Source organism: Eleutherodactylus coqui, chromosome 1 (assembly GCF_035609145.1).
Source record: "Eleutherodactylus coqui strain aEleCoq1 chromosome 1, aEleCoq1.hap1, whole genome shotgun sequence".
In the NCBI taxonomy this organism is placed as follows: Eukaryota; Metazoa; Chordata; class Amphibia; order Anura; family Eleutherodactylidae; genus Eleutherodactylus; species Eleutherodactylus coqui.
In genome coordinates, this window is record NC_089837.1 from 204,578,883 (window position 1) to 204,599,249 (window position 20,367).

Here is a 20,367-nt window from a genome sequence, read left to right on the forward strand (position 1 = left end):
CACACTATCACTGTCCCTGCCTGACCAATACTGCCCCTATACTATGTAGTACAGACTGTAGCCTGAGAACGCTATAGCCTGCACGCCTGATATAAAAAAAAAAACTGAGCAAAACTGCTACCAGCAGCCACAACAGTAATGCACTAGGTCAGATGTGGCCCTAAGAAGGACCGTTGGGGTTCTTGTAGACGCTAACACTGTCCCTGAATGAGCAACAGCACCTTCCCTAATCTCTGCCAGCGTGTGTGTGAGGCGAGCCACGGGCGAGCCCACTTTATATACTCAGCGGTCACTTGATCTCACCAGCCACTCACTGCAGGGGGGTGGGATAGGGCTGGAACATCACAGGAGGAAGTTGTAATGCCTTCCCTGCATGTCTATTGGCCAGAAAATGGTGCAAAACTTTCAGGGAAGGAAATGGAATTGACTCGAGTACCGCGTGGTGCTCGTCTCGAGTAACGAGCATCTCGAACACCCTAATACTCGAACGAGCATCAAGTTCGGAAGAGTATGCTTGCTCATCTCTATTTCTAATGGACTGATTTAACCCATTAGTACCTAATGCAAAATGATCACTCAAAAATGTAAGTTTCTGAGAAATTTTGAGCGATCTGTGTGTGTATATGCAACATTTTTTTAGTGTACATGAAAAGTGTTGAAAACCGTTTTATGTAGTAGACCGTGACTGACTGCAATCTATATATACCCTCTTTCCCCAAAAATAAGACAGGGTCTTATTTTTTATTTTTTGCTCCAAATGATTTAACTTTTTTCCATGTATAGCTGCCTGAACACTAATGTTTATCACCTGTAACTAGGGTTTATAGTTCAAGCATCCTGAAAAACTATGGCAGGGCTTATTTTTGGTGTAGGTCTTATTTTAAGGGAAACACGGTGTGAAAAAAAAAGATATATATAAAATCTCTATCACTCCTCTCTTGCTATTATGTATCCAAAGATGTACAATGATTTCACAGGACTTGGAGGTGTTGTGTGAGAAAAAGAAAAACATGTTTATTGGCGAGGCAGGTAATAAAATAAAAAGACAGCAAACTTGCCTGTCTTTGCCCCCCTGGTCCAGCTGACTGGATACCACTACTCCATTCCCTGCGGCCGTTCAGAGGCTGCAGCGTCACTGTCCTGAATTTCTAACATCATGGCGCCCTTGATGTGTGCTCTGGAGCCAGGAGGTCGGAACAGTGATGTAGTGGCCTCCGACTGGCGCCATTGGTAACCTGACTTCTGGCGACAGGGTAGCGGGAGCCGGTCAGCTGGGTCCCGGGGGGGCTGAAGACAGGCATGTAGTTGTTGTTTTCTTTGGTTTTTGTGCTTGCTATGACTAGAGTTTTGCGGGATTGCGGCTCAACAGTGTCATTACTGCATGGGGAATTGAAAAGGACACACTGTCTAAAGCTCCATTTAGACGGGACGAATGTCAGGCAAACGATGCCTGACACTCGACCCCGCACAAACTAACATGGGAGCTAGTATCGCTGGCTCACAGTGGTTAAAGATAAGATTCATTCAGTCACATATTTCTAATGCTGATGCTTTTTTAAGAAAACAGCTAAGATATAAAGAGGCACGTGAGTGGTTGCAAATGGACAGAGGCACGTGAGAAGTGTTAACTAGTTGTTTTTTGTTTCTTTTTAAGTTAATTTGTAGATTCCCACTAGAATGTGCTCCATGCTTGGTAATGCCATCTGGTGTAACTCTTGTGTAATGTATGCAGTCCCTGACCAGCCGGTCGAGGGTGCATACTGTTGTGCGAGATGCGAGTATATCGCACATTTGGAAGCCCAGATCCTGGATCTCTGTAGGTGACTTACAACACTGCAACACCTTGGCAATGTGAAAAGGAGTGTGCTGCTCAATGAGCAGGCACTCGCTGGAGTAGATGTGGGGGCAGATGATAGTTCGGGATGAGCAGGTAGCTATCCGGGTGACAGGAGGGGTAGAGGGAAGAAAACTAGGGAGGCTAGTCCTGAACTCGCACACTCCAACAAGTTTGCTAGGTTGACAGAAAAGGGGGATGCCATTACAGAGCTAGCACTGCTAGCTACTGATCGCCAGGGAGATGACTGTTCCAGTAAGAAGGGGAGCACAGGGCAGGCTAGACAGGTCCTAGTGGTGGAAAACAGACGGGGCAATCTGCCACAAAGACTGGGGACTGTCGAATGGTGTGTTGTCTTCCTGGCGCTTGAGTTTGACACATCGCAGATCGGGTTGATAAATTACTGGGAGGAGCTGGATTGGATCCAGCTGTAATGGTACACGTTGGCACCAATAATTGAGTTAGAGTTTAATGGAGGACCCTCAAAAACAATTTCAGGGACCTAGGATCTAAGCTCAGGGCGAGGACCTTCAAGGTAGTTCTCTCGGAAATACTACCTGTAACAAACAAGGGGGTGGGGGTTTAGTACAGTTAGAACTGACAGAACATCTAATAGGACCATAAGTAGCATAATGAGTATAAAGAATAACAAACATATAAGTTGTATGGCAACGAATGCAAGAAGTCTGAACAGTAAAGTGGGTGAGCTTGAAGCAAGAATGTCTGAAGAAAATTACGACATAGTAGGAATAACGGAAACATGGCTTGATGATAAATGCGATTGGGTGGTGAATTTACAGGGTTACTATCTCTTCAGAAGAGACCCTGGCAACCAGAAAGGTGGAGGGGTATGTCTGTATGTTAAATCCTACTTAATGCCAAGTTTACGAGAAGATTTAGGTGAAGGAGATGAACATGTGGAATCTATATGGATAGAAATACAGGGTAGGAAAAATAAAACCCTGATAGGGGTTTTCACTAGGTCACCAAAACAAAAATAACTGAAGAAAACGAAAACTTAAAGGGGTTGTCCCGCGCCGAAACGGGTTTTTTTTTTTTTTTTCAATAGCCCCCCCGTTCCGCGCGAGACAAACCCGATGCAGGGGTTAAAAATAAAAACCGGACAGTGCTTACCTGAATCCCCACGCTCCGGTGACTTCTTACTTACCTGGTGAAGATGGCCGCCGGGATCTTCTCCCTCGGTGGACCACAGCTCTTCTGTGCGGTCCATTGCCGATTCCAGCCTCCTGATTGGCTGGAATCGGCACGTGATGTGACGGGGCGGAGCTATGAGGAGCCGCTCTCCGGCACGAGCGGCCCCATTGAGAAAAGCAGAAGACCGGACTGCGCAAGCGCGTCTAATCGGGCGATTAGACGCTGAAAATTAGACGGCACCATGGAGACGGGGACGCTAGCAACGGAACAGGTAAGTGAATAACTTCTGTTTGGCTCATATTTAATGCACGATGTACATTACAAAGTGCATTAATATGGCCATACAGAAGTGTATAGACCCACTTGCTTTCACGGGACAACCCCTTTAATATTAAGGGCTTATTCACACGAGCGTATATCGGCCTCGTTTTCACGGCCGGCCAATATACGCAACTATCTGATGTATTGGATACCAATGTGGCTCAACAAGACTGTAAGGGGGGCAATAAGTTAAAAAAAAGAAAGTGTTTAAATTAATAAAACAAGAAGGCAGTGAAGAAGCACTAAAAACATACAGGAAAAAAAACTTGTACGGAAAAGATCAAAACTGCCAAGGAAAGGGTAGAGAGACTGATCGTCAAAAAGAACAAAAATAACTATTAACTATTTTTCAGTTCTATAAACTGTAAAAGGATTTGCACTGAAAGCACTGGCCCTTTAACAAATAATGCTGGAGAAATAATAGAAGATGATGAGGGGAAAGCAAATCTAATAAATAGGTTTTTCTCGAGTGTATTCATAAAGAAAAAAGAAATGCCACACGAGATGCAGGGGGACAAAACAAATCCCTTGCTAAATAATACCTGCTTAATGCAGGAAGAAGTGCAGAGGCAGCTAAAGAAGATTAAAGTCGACAAATCACCGGGCCCAGACGGAATATACCCAAGGGTTCTAAGGGAACTAAGTAATGTGATAGACAGCTATTTCTTATATTTAGGGACTCTACTGAGACCGGGGTTGTACCACTGGATTGGCTTATTGCCAATGTGGTTCCAATATACAAAAAAAAAGGTCTAAAAAAGGGCCTAGTAACTACAGGCCGGTAAGTCTCACTTCAGTAATTAGAAAAATATTTAAGGGGTTTCAGAGAGATGCCATCCTGGTATGCCTCAAGGAAAACAATGGTATAACTCAGTGTTTTCCAAACAATGTCTAAAGCATTAGACATTGTGATGCAGAATAGGCTGATATATAAAATGAGACCGCTCGTACTGGGCGAAAACGTGTATATCTGGGTAAAGAACTGGCTTGGAGATCAAAAGCAGAGGGTGGTAATAAATGGATCACACTCTGATGGGGCCAAGGTTGCTAGTTGGGTGCCACAGGGTTCAGTATTAGGCCCCATTCTGTTCAATATATTTATCAACGACCTGATAGAGGGACTGCACAGTAGAATATCAATATTTGCAGATGATACATAATTATACAAGGTAATATAAAGGAGAGCAATGTATGGCTGCAAAAGGACCTAGATAAACTGGGGGCTTGGGTAGAAAAATGGCAAATGAAGTTCAATATTGATAAATGTAAGGTTAACATTTGCCAGTAGTGACTGTAATAGTTGACTGTAGACTTAAAGGAGATGTCCCGCGCCGAAACGGGTTTTTTTTTTTTTAAACCCCCCCCCCGTTCGGCGCGAGACAACCCCGATGCAGGGGTTAAAAAAACCACCCGCACAGCGCTTACCTGAATCCCGGCGGTCCGGCGTCTTCATACTCACCTGCTGAAGATGGCCGCCGGGATCCTCTGTCTTCATGGACCGCAGGGCTTCTCTGCGGTCCATTGCCGATTCCAGCCTCCTGATTGGCTGGAATCGGCACGTGACGGGGCGGAGCTACACGGAGCCCCATAGAGAAGAGGAGAAGACCCGGACTGCGCAAGCGCGGCTAATTTGGCCATCGGAGGGCGAAAATTAGTCGGCACCATGGAGACGAGGACGCCAGCAACGGAGCAGGTAAGTAAAAAACTTTTTATAACTTCTGTATGGCTCATAATTAATGCACAATGTATATTACAAAGTGCATTATTATGGCCATACAGAAGTGTATAACCCCACTTGCTGCCTCGGGACATCTCCTTTAACTGGAGCAATCAATGGTAGTCAGCTGTTGCAAAAGCAAATATAAAGGAGGGCAATATATAGCTGCAAAAGGACCTAGATAAACTGGGGGCTTGGGTTGATAATGGCAAATGAAGTTCAATATTGATAAATGGAGGGTTATGACATCGGCAGGAGAAATAGATGTCACCACTATACACTAAATGGGGTACTGCTAGGGAAAAGTGAGATGGGAAAAGACCTCTTGGTAATAGTTGACTGTAGACTTAACCGAAGCAATCAATGCTAGTCAGCTGCTGCAAAAGCAAAAAAAGTCTTAGGGTGCAATAAAAGAGGTATAGGGGCGAGGGACAAGAACATTATCCTCCCACTATATAAGGCACTTGTCAGGCCCCACATGGAATACTGCGCACAGTTCTGGACACCGGTGCTCAGGAAGGATGTTGCAGTGCTTGAGGGGGTTCAAAGAAGGGCAACTAAATTAATAAATAGAATGGGGGGATGACATACCCAGAGATGCTATCAAAATTGGAAAAAGATGGTTAACCCCTTGTCAGGGTAAATTGTGCGTAACAGCACCAATCAGGCCCACCCCAATGCCCCGCTGCCGGCGGTAAAGAAGAGACACCACACACGGAGGTCTGGTATAGTTCCTCACACGGGGACATGACTGCGCACTTTATTACAGATTACATGGGATCTTATACCCTTTGGTCTCATCACTAGGAATGGGTGATGGGCTCATTGGCTCAAATTCACCGCATAACCATATATGGGAAGTCCGGATTTCTGGCTGAGACACTGATGATTATATACGTAGTTGAAGAGTCGTTATCTAGATATGGCGCTTCTGGGAAAACGGCCAAGCACACGGCCTTGTATCCGATTCTTCCTTGCGGTGTTTTAAGATACATTTTGTCTTTGCCTTGCGAGGCCTTGGAATATCTGATGTAAGGCGACATATAAGTTTTTCTCATTTTAGCATTGAATAGAACTTGCATACAGGTATAAAAGCATAAAGAACATATGGCAATATATACATATACCCTCACAAACCCCCCTAAAAACTTATATGGAGATCAAGCACCAGGCCTTGCACTCTTCCTCGGTCACCTCTCCCTTGCGTCAGGGTTTCCCCACTGCCCGTAAGTCCCTACTCCTAGGAGGGCGGATCCCTACCTCACCTCAGAAGGAGGCCATGGATTCCCTGGGCTCATTTCCGGGCATCCATACCCTCTATCTGTACAAGTTAACACCCCACAGGGTGCGCCCTCGCCGGAACCTAAGGTCTTCTGCACTATCCCTAGGCAAATGGGAATTCCACTGACAGTCCATCTTAGGAGATCGGGGCAGGCGCAGTACTAGTACATTTCTCCATTCGTCTGGTAACGTACGTGGTTGGCATTATCGGAACTGGCTCTTCATCTTTTTCAAACAAGGGAAACGTTGGTGTCACATTGTCCAGTCCCTTACTCATACTCTTTTTGATCAAAGGGATAATACACATACAGGAAGTTACATACCCCACCTCTTTCTGCTAAAATCATATCCAGGGCCACTCTATTTTGGAACGCCATGGATGCAGTGGGCCCTAACTGGTCAGCTAACCCTTGCAAAGCATCCCTGTGTAGTTTACAAACCTCTGCTGATTGTAATAGATATAATTCATCCAATCTACATTATTATTAACAGTGACAAGAGCAAATAAGGACTCAAAACCGGCTTTAACCTGATCTTTAGAATTAAATTAATCTCGCACCCCCCTTGGCACTCCTATTGCATCTATGCATACATGTGGATTAAAGTTACCACCTGGAGCGTCAACTTCTCTCTTAGCACGATGCAGTGTTGGATTCTCATCCTTAGTGTACTCTTCATATTGCACATTTGATTGTATTAATTTGTTCTGATCCCTGAAACACAGGGCTAGTGTACAGTAGTCAAAGGTGTGTGTTAGAGGAATTGTACCACATTATAGCATGTAAAGGATATGCAGGATCATGAGTTCTTTCAGTGCGAAGTGTGGATCCAAGTGGGCTTTCCTTCGAGCTTGACTGCAGTTGGGGTGGTAAGCAACATCTGGTAGGGACATTCAAACCGGGTTTCTCTCTCAAACTTTTTTCACATAGACCCTGTCACCTGGTTTCAGATTGTGACACTCATCTGTAGGACCTGGGAGAAAAGCAGAGACTGCAGAATGCATTATTGACAATTCCTTGGAGAGACCTATGACAACATTAACAAGAAAATAATTTCCCAAACTCAGCTACTGTGGCATGCACCCTCCGGAGAAAAGGAAAAACTAATGGAAGACACTCAATTCAAGATTTGACCATTTTCTCCATTGCCTTTTGTATCTACTGTCCCACTACTCCGCGGATGGTAGGGTGTGTGAAAAGCCTAGAATATACCCAAAGCAGACATGATGTGTTGCATTATTTCACCTGTGAAGTGTGTACCTTTGTTTGACTCAATCACTTCCGATCCCCCATATCTGCAGATTACCTCATTCATGAGCTTCTGTGTGGTTACCTGCTTATTTACTTTGGTAACAGAGTAGGTCTCCAACCTGAAAAACATCAACAACAACAAGCACATATTCATACTTCCCAACAAGTGGGAGCTAAATGTAGCCAATTTGCAATCCCTGAAATGGGTAGAGTGGTCTAGGCAAGTGTTATGTGGCAAATTTTACTTCTGCCCTGTTGCTTTACGGCAAAGATCATGCAAAATTGGACAAATGATGCAGCAGCTACAGAAAACCCAGGAGCCACTCGTCCTCGTTCAAGCGTCAACATCATTGCTGCTTTGAGAGGTGCGTCTTTCCGTGCATCAGCTGGGCCATCATGGGGCACAGGGACCATGGTAGGCAAGTGCTGTTGACTGTTCACCATATGCCATCCCTTTTTAGTCCATTTTTCCTTTTCTTCCTTGCTGGCTTGTAACTATAAAGTCTTTAGCATATCAAAGTCCAAGTTTTTATCAAAGTCCAAAGTTTTTATCAAAGTCCAACGTTTTTATTAAATTCTTCTTTTCTTCTTTTCTTCCACAGCTTGAGGGCCGCTGCCTTTGCTGTGTGGTCTGTGATGGCATTGCCTCTTTTTTCTCCGGTGTAGGAATTGGTGTGAGCTCTTCACTTTGTCAGGTAGAAGTAGGGCCTCTGTGAGACTCTGCACCGCTGCACCATTCTTAATTGGCTGTCCTGCTGAGGTAAAAAACTGTCTGGCCTTCCCTGTTGGGCCGTAATCATGAGCTATGCCAAATGCATACCGGGAGTCAGTGTAACATTGTTAACAAGGGTTTTCAGTAACTTTTTAAAACTTAAATTTTCTTGTTGCATCAATGCTATACAATCAGGCTGATATTCTATTTCAAAAAGATCAGAACCTTGTTGCAAAAATTTTTTAAAATGGCTGATTTGCAATACCTAGATCACCTATGCCTTCTCCTCCCCCCCTTTGAACCAGGGTACTCAATTGTAAGAAGAGTAGCCGGGTTTAAAGTAGTACAATATTGTAAAAAGATTTGATGGATGCAGATAAGGCCTGTAAGATGTTAGCACCAATAACAGAGACATGAGTTACATCGGGGCAGAATAATCTACAAACACCTATTAATATTGGAAATGTGATATCCTTTAAGCAAATTCATTATTAATCTGTTCCTGCCTGCAATGTCTTATCAAATTTGAGAACGAAAAAAAAACAAAAAAAAAAACTTTTACTAGCTGCTCAAGATCCTCACCCCTTCCCTTGTGGACAAGAGGGATGAAACATTACGTCCTTTACATCATCTAGCTCCACCCCTTCGATATTGGCTGCTTGCGTCTTTTTTCCCAACTTCATTTCAGCTGTACAGTCTGCACGTCCACATCACAACCAAGTAAAGTCTTATGCATTGGGCGGGGGGACTTTTATCCCCAGTCAATATCTGCATCACACACTCACCACAGCCCGAACACGGGTCACTAACTCTCATCCATCCATGCTCTCAAGTCTGCTCCGTCACCCCCTATTGAAGGTGTACCAGTACATACAGATGCACAGACAAAAAGTGTGACAAACAAACATACACCAGTTGAAAAACATTGAGGTGAGTGCTATAATGTTATAAAGTACATGATTCTATTGAGATGAGATTGTGAATGAGCGCTATTTTTGACAAATTATGTGAAAAAGTTTGAGTGACTGAGACATTCTATTTTTCTTATTTACTGAAGCTATTATATGCTATATTAAACGCTGATATATTTTAGAATGCGTGGGTATCTTTCAGCCCCCCTTGTCTTTCTTTCTGTGTATTTGACCCTGAGCTGAAAGTCCCCACCTTTGCAAAATAACTACGAATATGCATTCACTGACTGAACAGAGTTGTTTTAGTTTAACTATTCCCTGCATTTGAACTCATAATTAACACATATGCTGGGACCTTCTGACAGCTTACACCATATGAAAGAGACCAAGACGTCTCCATTTGTGACCAGAACCCAGTAAGAATATACCTTAGAAATTGCTATATTTCCTGCCTACTAAGACAGTATAATTAATTAAATTCATTTCAAACTTCCATTCCATTTAAGCAAGCAGATATTTTTCAGGGTTATTATTGCATTCTCTCTCGCTGTTATCTTCTTGACCTTGAAAAGCTACACAGACTGCAGCTTTAAGTAAACAATCCTTCTCCTCTAAAAGCAAGCTCAGTTAACCCTTTGCACACATATATACACATACATCTATATCTATATCTATCTAGTATTATACACCTTTTCTTCTCTCTTTGCCAACAAATCACATGCTTTGTAACTTTCCTCTCGACTTTGCTTGTTTCCCATATTTCTCTCCCTACCTAACTGCCAATGTAACCGTCAATAGACACACTCCCGACACCCTCTTGATCACTTACTGTACTTTCCAACATTTCACTTACGGATACTTTCTTAAACAAATAATGTGTACATACTTAACTTTCTCTGACTGTCTCTCTGCTTCTCACTTCAGCACTTTCTAGCAAACCTTGGTCTTTCAAGGCGCCCTTCTTGGTCCTAAAGACCTCCTCCCAGTCACCATATTGTAATCTACCGTGCGGGTCGATGTCACACATTTTCATTAGAGTTTTCTTACATTTTACAGATTGGAACTCTTGTCTCTCCTCCACCAATTGATCCGCACGGCGGCGGCCCATAAAGGGCTCCGTCTTCTTTAATAAGGTCTTACGCATATTAAAACAACAACAACAACAATAATAATAATAACACGCTCCATAGAGTGCATCCTTCTGACCCGAATTGTCAGCCCCTTATATATGGCAAAACAACCGAAGGCATCTTCTTCTATGGAACCAGTCCCATAGAGTGCATCCCTCTCCTCAGCTAAACCATCAACAACTTAACTAAACTAAAACCGAGGGTCTCTTCTTTTGTGGAACCTATCTCACAGAGTGTATCCCTCTCTGCTAAACCATTAACAACTAAAACAACCGAGGGTTCCTTCTTCTATGGGACCTGTCTCACAGAGTGCATCCTTCTCAAGCTAAGCTAAACCATTAACAACTAAAACAACCGAGGGTTCCTTCTTCTGTGAGACCAAATGAAAAAGAAAGAGAAGAGAAAAAAAAATTCTGCAGATACAACAAACAACCTTCACTATCATTAAAACACTACGGACTTCAAAGTACAAATAGACTACAGACTAGTCCCTGGGTGAGTGATTGGTGCGCATATCACGGTCAGTGGTCCATGACGGCAAACCCGAAGCCCACGAGTTACCGTGTAGAACTCTTAACCCAACCCGTCCGGTCACAAAACACAGATAGTCCTTCCCGCTGCAAGACTCTCAGCGTAAAACACAACATAAATATATGCTGGTCTTACCTGGAGTTCTGTGAGTTGATCAGGCTCGGTTTGCAGCAGGATGGCTTCCCCGTGGCGTGGATCCGGGTGGACTGCACTGTAGGCTCTGGTTTTACTGCCCCACTTTCAGGCGCCATTGTCAGGGTAAATTGTGCGTAACAGCACCAATCAGGCCCACCCCAATGCCCCACTGCCGGCGGTAAAGAAGAGACACCACACACGGAGGTCTGGTATAGTTCCTCACACGGGGACATGACTGCGCACTTTATTACAGATTACATGGGATCTTATACCCTTTGGTCTCATCACTAGGAATGGGTGATGGGCTCATTGGCTCAAATTCACCGCATAACCATATATGGGAAGTCCGGATTTCCGGCTGAGACACTGATGATTATATACGTAGTTGAACAGTCGTTATCTAGATATGGCGCTTCTGGGAAAACGGCCAAGCACACGGCCTTGTATCCGATTCTTCCTTGCGGTGTTTTAAGATACATTTTGTCTTCGCCTTGCGAGGCCTTGGAATATCTGATGTAAGGCGACATATAAGTTTTTCTCATTTTAGCATTGAATAGAACTTGCATACAGGTATAAAAACATAAAGAACATATGGCAATATGTACATATACCCTCACACCCTTAGTGACTAGCCTTAGTGGTTTTCCTTAGTGTTTTCATGTCCTGGCTGGCTGGGCGTTAATCTATAGAGCCATAAAAACATACTTGCCCTGTGCATTAAAACCGTAGGGGCTGTGGACGGGACAGCTCCCTGCTGTCAAATGTAGCCTACAACCTGGAGCTGTCATGGGGAGGGGCTGCGATATGCGAACCCCGATCATGAGATCGCATAAAAGTAAATAAAAAGTCAAAAAAGTTAAAATTACAGCTCCCCTTAATGGATCAAATCCATGAGAGGAGCTGAAAATACTCACCTCCATCCTCTGCTATGTCCCAATGGATAATGGCGATCATGAAATGTTTAAAAAAAAAATAGAAAAAAGTTTATAAAGTTTGTCTCATCTCCCCTGCAAATTACGTACATAAGGTCTGTGGATAAATCCACGGGACTTATCCCCGGCTTCTGCACATGCGCCCACTGCCACATGTGGACGTATGTGCAAAAGCCTCATATTGCCGATTCCAAGGAAACATGGAGTAAATAATGAAGTCTATGGCAGCATGGATAGATGCAATAAAAACTTGAAACTTTATTCCTCCACACAGATACCTGCTACGTTTCGACCTATGACTAGGTCTTTGTCAAGCATAGTACACTATCAGTAATATACATAGTATATATAGCATCACAGAAACTCCCTGAACCAATCATAGTACATAAAGACATCTGAAATCACAATCATAGAATACATAAGAAGCCAATTAACACAGTTAAAATTGTTTACATATGTGTTCCCTCTGCCGTGTGTTAGATCCACAGCATCCCCCCATGTCTACAACGCATGTGCAGGTGTATACACATCCCACGAGATCACATAGTGACGTCACCACTTGGAAGCCGGCTATGAAGCAGCGCATGTGTGGCAATTCAAAGTCATGCGAGAACCTAATGAACGAATCAAGTAGGGGCATATCGTTGAGGTTTTTGACCTTTCGGCTTGCGGGGCTATGAATTGATATAAAGGGAATTTGCGATTCCTTTGGGGACTGGGCCTTTTCAACTAACAATTACTCTCAAGTCAACCTCCTTACTTTTGCGTTTGTGTCATTCAATAACTGTGTTGGATAACCTCTGTCTTCAAATCTCCTGCATATTTTCTCAAGTCAAGTGTCAATCATTTCGCCATATCCACCCCCGATAGGTATAGACACTGGTGGTAGCCGTAGCATAGTGTCAGGGCTTCTATAACGTTGCTTAGCAACAATATGACCCTACTTGATTTGTTCATTAGGTTCTCGTGCAACTTTGAGTGGCCACATATGCGCTGCTTCATCACTGGCTTCCGAGCAGTGACGTCACTATGTGATCTCACGGGATGTGTATACACCCGCGCATGCGCTGTAGACATGGGGGGATGCTGTGGATCTAACACACGGCAGATGGAACACATGTAAAATATCAATTTTAACTGTGTTAATTGGCTTATGTATTCATGATTGTAGCTGTTTTTATGTACTGTGAGTGGTGGAGGAAGTGTCTGTGATGCTATATATTTATAAATTATATATATATATATATATATATATATATATATATATATATATACACACACACACACACACAATGTATATTAGTGATAGTGCACTATGCTTGACAAAGATCTAGTCATAGGTCGAAACGTAGCAGCTATCTGTATGGAGGAATAAAGTTTCAAGTATTTATTGCATCTCTCCATGCTGCCACAGGCTTCATTTTTTATTACTCTTATCTAAGATTTTGGGAATACCAAAAAGGTGAGCGGGTGGGATTTTTACTAGGGAGTCAATTTTTTTTTCTGCACAAGTGAGCAATGGGGCCTAGAATTTACGCAGTTGCAAATTGGTGCTACAATGGGTATGTTTCTGAAGGGGTCTAGTTTTCAAAATGGGATAATTTGTGGGGGTTTTCCAGCGGTTTGGCCGCTCAAGAGCTCTACAAGCAAAATTTATGTTCCGAAAGCCATCGGCTGCTCTTTTTGGTTTGGGTCCCGTTGTGCATACAGACATAAGATTAGGGCCACAAGGAGTATGTTTCTGAACACAGAACAAACAGGGGTGTCAATTTGGGGGTGAAAGTCATCATTCATGTGTGTGCTGTAAAAAAAAAAAAACCTTTTAAAATGACACAATTGTCAAAAAAATGAAAATTATAATTTTTTCCTTCTGCTTTGCTTAGAAAAAAAAGCATAAAATGACATTTGTATGTAACTAAATGTGAAATTAAATTTTTTCTCCTCTAAATTGCATGAACTCCTGAAAAGAAACTGTGGGGTCAAACTACTCATGACCACCCATCAGTAAATACATTAAGATGTGTAATTTTTAAATGGGTCATTTGTATGTGTATCTATCATTCTGCTACCCATGAGCCTTTGCCATCTTGGCTGGTGTAGGAAAACAAAATGTTCCTCAAAATGTTATTAATAATTCATGTTAAATTTGTACGTCTCCTAAATGGTTTAAAAAAAATTAAAGTTTTTCCAATGTACTTCCAGAATAAAGAAATGAAAATATATAGCTCATCAAAATGTTGTACATAGGTATGTTTGCACATATTTGACATATTGCAGTTGCAAATGTGAACATTTTCCCCCAATTTTGGCATTTTTTAATAAATATACACAAATTCTTTCGGTCCATTTTTACCACGTAAATGAAGTACAATATGCTGCGCATAACTAAATACTCAGGCAGGCGGTCATGCGCAGTACAATTTTTAGTTTAGTCCATATAAAATGCAATTGCATATGGGCTGCGGGTATATCAGCGACAATAGCGCGCAATCTCCGTCTCGCAGATTTCCACAGTAAAATAGAACGCGTATTACGTAATTCCGACCTGCTAATGTGATTGAAATTGTGTAATCCAATGCATTTGATTGATTCATGTATTACCACGGATCAAACGCATGTGGAATCGACAATTCCTATCCGGTTATGGAAGACCTTTTTATACCATTTGATAAGGGCAATCACATGACCGGGGACCGCTCAACGAGGCATACAGTCACTGCTCCAGGCTCTTGGCTACCTTTGGAACAAGGAAATTTTACATTTTCCGGGCCCTCCATGGCTTCTGCGTTTTCGTCCGCCATTTTGCCGATGGCACATGCCTGGGAAAGATCCACGGACAAGGATCCAATGGGGGGACAAATCCAGGGGCCTTAGGCAAGGAAAGGGAGATGAAACTAACTTTTATTAAAACTTCTTTTTAACTTTACATGATTGCTGTTATCCATTGGATAACAGTGATCACGCATACTGCGGCCCCCGGTGACATCTCCTTGCTCTTGGCTATCTTTGACAGCCGGGAGCAGAGAGATTTTAAACTTCCCAGGCCCTCCAGATGTCAAAATGTCAGACACATGCGCAAAGGTTGGTGTCAGGTCCTTGCAGGACCAGGTCGCCGCGGGACATCGCGGATGCCAGAGGTGAGTAGTTTCAGCTCCACTCATGGATCCGATCCATTAGGGAAGATAAAACTTTAACTTTTTAAATTTTTTTTTAACTCTTATGGGATCACAGTTATTAATTGGATAACCGTGATCGCGTGACTAAGGTTCGCACACTGCAGCCCCCGATGACAGCTCCCAACTATAGACTACCTCTGGCAGCCGATAGTAGGGAGCTGTAACACTCACAGCCCCTGGGGCTTTACTCTATAGGGCCAGCGTGTTTTTACGGCTCTGTAGATTAAAGCCCAGACACCCAGTACGTGAAAACACGTATGGGTGGTCACTAATGGGTTAACACTTCTATTTTTGAAAGTATTCTTACTTTGCAGCATTTTTTCCACACCTGCCTAAATCTATCAGAGCTCAGCAGGTAGTGAGGGAAAGAAATCAATGTGGTTCATGACTGCGCCAAAAAACTGTGCAGCATATTTGAGATATGGCCTAATAAGTTATAGTGGGGCAAAATGTGAAGTTGGTGGGGTCCCATTGATCACTAAAATGGAGCATACTGGTCAAAGCTACTCCCTAAACTGCAGCTGGGAAGATTTGGGCATTAATGGAAACAGATGAGAACACTTCTGGATAGGTAAAAAATGTAGGTTAAAATTTAGGCTGTAATACCCCAGTTAGCTTTTAATAGAAGGAAAAAGCCCATAATAAAGTGAATGTGGCACACTTGCCGAATCCCCAAGTTTCACAACTCACATCAGACACCACATAGACATCTGTCCGTGTGCGGTCTAATACATGGACTGCCTGCACAATGAATTTGCATGTCCTCATTATAGTCCCTGATATAGACAAAAATGGGGCATGCAAAAGGTCTGTGTGGAAAAAAAAAACGCGTTAGCGCATTTTGCCTCATTAAATATTTTGGGTCTGTATGCTGTCTGTGTGTTGTCCGTTGTTTTTTTTCACGTCCGCCACAAGAATGCAAAAACACTAAAACAACTAATGTGTCGGAGGCCTATGGGGAAACCTGGTTGTAGATGTGGATTTTACCTGAAGCACCACCACAACATAAAACCAGAATCAGGCCAGTTTCAGATGAGCGTATTTTAGCTGTGTATTTGGTCCCTGTTTCTGGCACCGCAATATGGAACCATGGTATATTTATATTTTCACATGCCCATATTGTTTACAGGTTTTTTAAAATAAAAAACACAGCTTGACCTATTTTCTTTTTGATTTTGTTTCTTATTCTTTTTACAGAGTAATTACTGATCAGTATTTGACTACAAGAAAAAAATATAGATGTTGGAAAATCCTCATGAAAATACTGTCATAATATTGCAATATCGTCTAGAACACATCTATAATACATATCTGTATTACGGACGCGGTTTCACACGCTCGACTGAAAAAGGCCTTTTAGGTAGACAGTCTGGAATGATAGTACGTCCTCAATCACATTAACCAAGAATGCTGTACTAGGGCATCTGAAAATGGATCTTCTAAAGCAGACAACACTTTTCAATGAAATACCACATTGTACAAAGTGACAAAAAGTAACAAAGATTATTACCCTTGTATGTACAAAACGCTTTATTAAAGGATAGTCACTGTATGATTTTGTTTCACACCATAAATAATTAAGTGCATCGTAAAAGCAAAAATAATTCAGTTTGGTTACTTAGCTTTTATAAGATTTCAGATCAACATGTTCATGGTTTTACCATATTCAATTTATGGTGAATAGTCTACGCTGGAATGTGTCCCATCATTACATGTTCCTGAGGAATGGGACACCCATATTTAAAGGTGGCTACTGCGTATAACAGTACAGTTTATGAATATAGGATTGTCCTGACAGAGAATATGCTGATATACCGTATATACCGGCGTATAAGGCGACAGGGCGTATAAGACGACCCCCCAACTTTCACCTTATACGCCGGGAATACAGCGGAGCAAAAAAAAAAAAAATCATTACTCACCTCCCCGGCGTTCTGCGGCGCTGCTGCAGGATGTCGCTCCCGCCTCCAGAAAACACACGTGCCTTCAGCCAATCACAGCCATTCAATGATGTCATTGAATGGCTGTGATTGGCTAACGGCATGTGTTAGCTAATCACAGTATTAGCTTTCTGGAGGCGGGGATTTCAAGCCCTGCGTCCAGAAAGCAATGCTCTGCCAGGGACCAGGAGGGAGCAACAGCCTGCAGCAGCGCCGCAGAACGCCGGGGGAGGTGAGTAATGATTTTTTTTTTTGACACTTTCTTTTTTTTGTATTACCGGCGTATAAGACGACCCCCGACTTCAGAGCAGATTTTTCGGGGTTCAAAAGTCGTCTTATACGCCAGTATATACGGTATTTAACTATGTCACACAATCAAACTGGTTCCTGAAAATCTGCAGTGATCATGAAGTCTATGCACATGTGAAGTCTATGCAAAAAATAAAATATGAAACACTATGCCTACTTGGATGAAATCTGCATCTTAAAAGGAGTTACTAACCTCTCCACTACAGATCGGACCCCTTACGATCAACTGTTCGCTAGGTTGCCAACTGTGTCTATGTATCAGGAAGCAGACAGCTCCATACACATGATAGCGGCCCAGGTTGGTAATACAGAACTGTTCACATCGATTTCAATGCCTGTATTCAGATCCTGCATTACCAACCCGGGCAATGTGTACAAAGCTTCCTGTTCCGTACACACTCAGCAGTCCAGTGAGCAGCTAATTTGACAAGGGTTCCAAGATGCAGACTCCTGCTGATCAATTATTGAGGACCTATCTTGAGGATAGGTCATCCATAGTGAAGAGGTGAACAAGCCCTTTAAAGTACTGCAAATTAAATTAACGCTATTGCTTAGACATAACGCCAATAGTATTTTTCTAATTTTCCAGTAAAAATAAAAAAAATCAATCAATGGCATAAAAGCATTTAATATATTTATCCTATTGTTTAAAAAAAATAGCCTAAAACTCCTCAAATATGTATTCAAATAATGATTTTTTTAAAATTCAAACTTATAAATAAAACTTTCATAAATGTGATTTTTTTTAATCATGAATATAAATCAAACATTTCTTAAAATAGAATACTTAGATAATGGTTAGATAAGACTGACAGGTTTAGGTGCCACAAAGTTGTGAAACCTTTAACCTTTCGAAAAAGACAGTTGCCTTAAAAAGTCACTTTAAAATGTGTTTTTGTTTCACACACACAAGAGTGCACTGCACAGAATCCAGGACTGTATAGAAGGGATTTCCTTGTAGTGTTTAGAGGCCTCTGTGAACCATGGCCACTGTAAGACGAGTCCGTTCTCCTATGGTCTCCCACGAGGAGCTCTTACAATCACTAGAGAGCCTTTTAAGACAGGAGCCTAAAAATCACAGTTGGATGCAGGAAATCCAATTGTAAACATTGAACTGTAACAAACTGCGGAATCCACATTCATGATATATTTCCAGCTTCTTGGGGTGCCTCCTTTTTGTCACTGCCGCTTAGTATTAATGGAACAAGCAGAGGGAAATCCTTGAAATCAATGGATTGCAATGTCCAGCTGAAAAAAAAAGAAGAAAAAAGTTTATAAAATCAAGTTAATATAATACAGATGTATTTTCTTAAAAGGAAACTGGTCATGTCCCTTATACATCACTTACTGAGGGCAGCATAAATAAGTGACAGACATGGAGATTTCCTCAGTCTGTCACTTATGGGGTAATATGCAGTGTTTTTTAAAAACTTACAGCTTGTTCCCGCAGCTCCCAGCAAGAAAGGAATCTGGTTTATTAGCGAGGTGCTGCTCGTACCACCCATCCACCTCGACTGAATTTTCTAGCCATTACCCTAAGAAAACTACTAATCACAGAGCGGGCAAGACAAGCAGCACCCCATGAATAAACTGGACTCATCTCTTGCTGGGAGCTGCATGAACTAGCTGTAAGTTATTTAAAAACACTGCACATTACCTTAAAGCGGCTTATTCACGCAGGAGAGTTCTAGATGAGAGTTCTGTCCAAGTTTGTAACTGAAACTCAGACAGAACCCTGGACCATTAAAAGCAAATAGATGGTCTGTTTCTTTCAGACAGACGGTCTGTAAGCAAAAAAAAATTTAAAATTGCATTTGCTATTCATGGATGAGAGTAGGACGTATCATTTCTACTCTTCCGCACATCAAACAGCACTCAGTCAGGGTGTCCGTACGCTGTCAGATGTACGCATTCGGGTTTGAATGCGGTGTAAGTGTAAGTGAAGGACCGCTTAAGTCAGAATGTCTGCTACTACTTCATGCTGCCAGAGTGAGAGCGGCATAAGGGCCGCATTCCAAGAGCACGAAAACACACACAATAGTGCAACGTTTTTGGGTATTGAATCTGTGCACCTTACTTAACTTTTTTGTAGTCGGGGACTGTTCACAGCGGTGCAATTACATCAATTGAGTCCTTCCTAAAAGTTACGGTAGGTTCCTTCTAAAAGCAATGTGTCTAAAATGAAAATCTGACTTTATATTTCTAGTAGTATAGGTAATCTACCTGATGGCCGCCTCGTGATCCATCCTGGCTCCATTCTGCACACTAGCTTTCATCACAAAAATGCTCTCTATGGTGGGCCATGTTAGAACATCTAAAACATGCCCCCTCTTGCCCTAAATGGATCAGTGCTAATGACAAACTGGTGTCCATTTGCCTGTGTCTTCCCCTGCAGCCCTACCTACATAGGGTTCTGTTTGTGAAACAGTTTTCCCACTGCAGCCAGAACCTATCAGAAGAGGGGAGAGAGCGTTTGAGCTAAGTCAACTCCGGGTCCCCCCAACCCCCTAAAGCTGTTACAGCTGAGCAGCAAGATGGTACAGCCACAGGTCTGGTGCTGCAACTCCATCAGCCTTTGGAGTACTTCTAATTTAGTTCTTGCTATTCATTTTCTCCAAATAAAGCCCCTAAAAATACTATTAAGTTAATTAATACTATTGTAAAAGTGGCTGTTTTTCAAGACAGAATAAATAAAATTCCTTAGCAACAGACTAATCATTTTTGGCATGTCCCATTACTTGAAGAGTTAGTTTGCAATAATATGCTGTATGCCCTTTCTAATAGCTCCAGTTGCTAAAGTAGGCCAAAACTTGAATCCAACAGATGTAAAGAGCCAACTTGTAGAGTTTGGCCAAGAGAGTATGTGACCCCTTCATTCACGGCTTCCCTTGCTAGCACACATGTATATACAAAGAAGTGTTAGTACAGTTGAGTAAGCTCTGCTATGTATACTGCAGCGGTTAAGGTGATTACATCTCATGACTACTTCTGTAATGAGGCAAAAACGACATTGTTTCAGGTCTTGAGAACCTG

General features: G+C 42.4%; 1 protein-coding gene across 1 annotated transcript in view; it reads right to left on the reverse strand.

Annotated features, from left to right (window-relative positions):
* Positions 1-16,597: 16,597 nt before the first annotated feature.
* The window catches only part of GINM1 (glycosylated integral membrane protein 1), a 30,779-nt gene continuing 27,009 nt past the window's right edge, over positions 16,598-20,367 (reverse strand). The window contains exon 8 of the mRNA XM_066605440.1: positions 16,598-18,582. Within this exon, the coding sequence (XP_066461537.1) occupies positions 18,474-18,582 (109 nt within the window). The 3' untranslated portion in view covers positions 16,598-18,473. The remainder of the gene's footprint in view (positions 18,583-20,367) is intronic.